The sequence below is a fragment of the Condylura cristata genome, unplaced genomic scaffold (assembly GCF_000260355.1).
Source record: "Condylura cristata isolate star-nosed mole 26May11 unplaced genomic scaffold, ConCri1.0 scaffold00019, whole genome shotgun sequence".
Classification (NCBI taxonomy): Eukaryota; Metazoa; Chordata; class Mammalia; order Eulipotyphla; family Talpidae; genus Condylura; species Condylura cristata.
Genome location: NW_004567120.1, coordinates 41,788,177 through 41,790,906, shown reverse-complemented (window position 1 = coordinate 41,790,906; position 2,730 = coordinate 41,788,177). Strand labels below are relative to the sequence as shown.

At 59.5% G+C, this 2,730-nt stretch overlaps 1 protein-coding gene across 1 annotated transcript; it reads right to left on the bottom strand.

Moving 5' to 3' along the window:
- Positions 1-1,340: 1,340 nt before the first annotated feature.
- On the bottom strand, positions 1,341-2,327 carry LOC101636223 (melanoma-associated antigen 10-like). The gene is made up of 2 exons (XM_004685983.1): positions 2,211-2,327; positions 1,341-2,090 (listed from the first exon to the last, which is right to left on the bottom strand). Exons 1-2 carry the CDS (start codon positions 2,325-2,327, stop codon positions 1,341-1,343), a joined length of 867 nt encoding a protein of 288 aa, XP_004686040.1.
- Between the last annotated feature and the right edge of the window lie 403 nt (positions 2,328-2,730).

Here is a 2,730-nt window from a genome sequence, read left to right as displayed (position 1 = left end):
AGTTGGGCAGCCACACTGGAGAGGAAGCAGAGCAAGGCACACAGGCCGGCAGTTGATGTGTGCGGTTTGGATGTGGGGAGCCCGTCGCACCTTGTGATGGCATGCCCTCGAGGGCTCGTGCTCCCTGCGTTAGGCTTCTCTGTTCCCCCTGCTATTTGATGTCTCCCACTACTATCTGGTAAATGTCTGTAACAGTACCCTAGGGGGTGAACTATGTTACTCTCCAGTGGTGCTGTGGTTTCCTTTTATGTTCGTGCTTTTGAGGGCCTCTGTGTGCACCTGGTGGTCAGCAGGGTTGGGGAGGCCCTCTCGCACTGGGACAGGAGACTCAGAAGCACATGAGTTCTCCATGAACCTGGCAGAAAAGACGTTCTGGCGTCGGTCTGGCTGCCTACGGAAGTTCAGCCATCTACATGTAGTGGCCAGTTTCCCTCCTGTGAAACCAGACTGCAAATATCTGGGAAGTTTTTAAAGCCTCTGTTTGAGCTTCAGGGTTATAGGCAGAGAAACACGTGGGCCCAATCAGACTCTACTGGTCAGTTAGCTGCGCAAACATTTAAGGGTGTGCCACAGACATTTAGCAGCATGGTCAGGGGCCAAAGGCCACTCTGAATTGGGAGCTTTTGCTGTGGGAAGTGCCCCAGGTGGCGGGGGTGGGCTCCAGCAGTCTGCAGGCGTGCAGCCTGGACTGGCGGGCGGTGCCCTGGGGGCAGGGGGGCCCAGGGGCGCGGTGAGGAGCTGCTCAGCCGTGAGATCCCGACTTGGACAGGAAGACGCACAGGGAAATGGAGTTTGGGGGAGTCCTGGGACTGAACAGCGATGCTGGCGCCGTCAGAGTCAGCTCTCAAGGGGCCCTGGGGCACGGGCAGAATGAAGAGAGAGAGCCAGAGAGAGCCAGCCGCTGAGCTGCAGTCATCATTTCAGGGGAGGGAGAGCACCTTTGCCCACAGCCCTGCAGGTGATGGCTCTAAAGCGCGCACTGCTATAGACTGACGAGGCATAAGCAGCAAGAACTCTACATTTATTTGTTTCTTAACGCCATACATGTTTCTGCTAAGTTCTGTCACATTTCCAAGGAAACCCCATTCCAATGCTATAGTACAGAACTATGGTCACAAAGTAAGGTGGAGGTGTACAAGACAGAACCGCCTAGAGCCCAGCGTGCCAGTGCAACCGCCACGTCACCAGCACAGCTGACACTAGCAAACTTTCTACTACGGGACAACACGCAAACAAGTCCTAAATGGAAACGAGAAGCGATTCCTCAGCCACCGCGGAGGGCAGGGCCCAGGGATGCCGCACCCCAAACCCCCACACCCCCAGCGCCCTCTGCCTGTGGCTCAGAAGTACCTGGGATCCCTGCTATTGACCCTGAGAAAAAAGTCCAGGACTCCCACCTTGCTGGTCTCGGCGTGAGCCCGGGGGCCCCACAGGAACTCGTAGCGGGGGGGATCACTGTGGGGCACCTGCCGGTACTCCAGGTAGTGCTCCTGCACCAACACTTCGGTGAGGAGCTCCCTGGGCTCCCCGTAGATGAAGTGCTCCACCCCCTCATGCACCCCCACGGCCCCCAGAGCTTCCCACACGTGCGCCTCGGAGGCACGGTCGCCACCCAGGAGGACCACGGCCAGGACCATCACCAGCAGGCCCGTCTTGGGCAAGGTCTCCTCAGGGCTGGTCAGCCCGTCGTAGGTGAGGCCCAGGGCGATGATCACGACATAGGTGTCGCCATCCGGGTTTGCTTCCTGCACCTCCAGCCCGAAGACCAGCTGCAGACACTCGCAGGCCTGGCGGAAGGCCACAGGGAAGTGCTCCTGGTCACCGCCGAGGACCACATGCACCATTTCCGCCTCGGTGACCAGCTCCTTGACGCGGTACTTGAACAGCAGGAAGCACACCAGGTTAGCTATCTTCCCCTGCAGTGCTTCCTGCGGGGAGACCGAGGCTGCTGCGGCCCCCTGCGAGGCGCCCAGCCCTTCCTCCTCCTGGCTGCTGGTGCTCTCCTCCTCAGACTGGCTCCAGGGAGCAGCACCCAGGACCACTGGGGAGGAGCAGGTGCTGGGAGAACTCAGGGACCCAGAAGAGGCCTCCTCTGAGGCATCCCGGAACACGATAGAGGTGAAGTGAAAGGTAGAGGAAGAGAAGAATGAGGGGAATGAGGCCTCCTCCTCCTCCCCCTCCTCCTCCCCCTCCTCCTCCTCCATCACCACCAGCTCCTCCTCCTCCTCAGCCCTAAACAGCTGCCCCTGCTCCAAGTAGTAGGCTTCTCTTGGGTCCTGAAGCTCCTCCTCAAATGCGTAGAGCTCACTCATGTAACTCTGAGGCATGACTCCCGCTCGGCAACTGTTGGGGGTGGATGGAAAGTGGCCTGGGGGAGAGAGGTGGACTGTGTGGCTCCAATGGAGAAACCCCCCAGCACCCTGACAAGGGGCATACAGGCTCCTGTGTAAGGGAACACTTGGGCCTCACACGCTCCGTCTTCCTGGGTGATGCCCCTAAGAACTTGAAGGCTGCTCAAGAACTTGAAGGTGCCACAGCCTGAAGTTCTGGGCTGATTGTGGGATGGGTCAGGAAGTGTGGGGTCCCCTCTGCTCTGGGGTCACAGGTTCCCTTTGTACTCACTCTGGCCACACCTGCCCAGGGTCTCAGGGTCCTGTGTGGGAGGAAATGCTGGGCCTCTCCTGGAGCCCTGCCAGGGCTGACCAGACCCTCGGACCAAGGCCCTCCCCT

Coding starts and splice junctions, on each gene's coding strand:
- LOC101636223 (XM_004685983.1), bottom strand. CDS start 2,327: ATGCCTCAGAGTTACATGAGTGAGCTCTACGCATTTGAGGAGGAGCTT. Junction 2,091..2,210: donor CTGAGGAGGAGGAGGAGCTG/GTGGTGATGGAG, acceptor GATGCCTCAGAG/GAGGCCTCTTCTGGGTCCCT.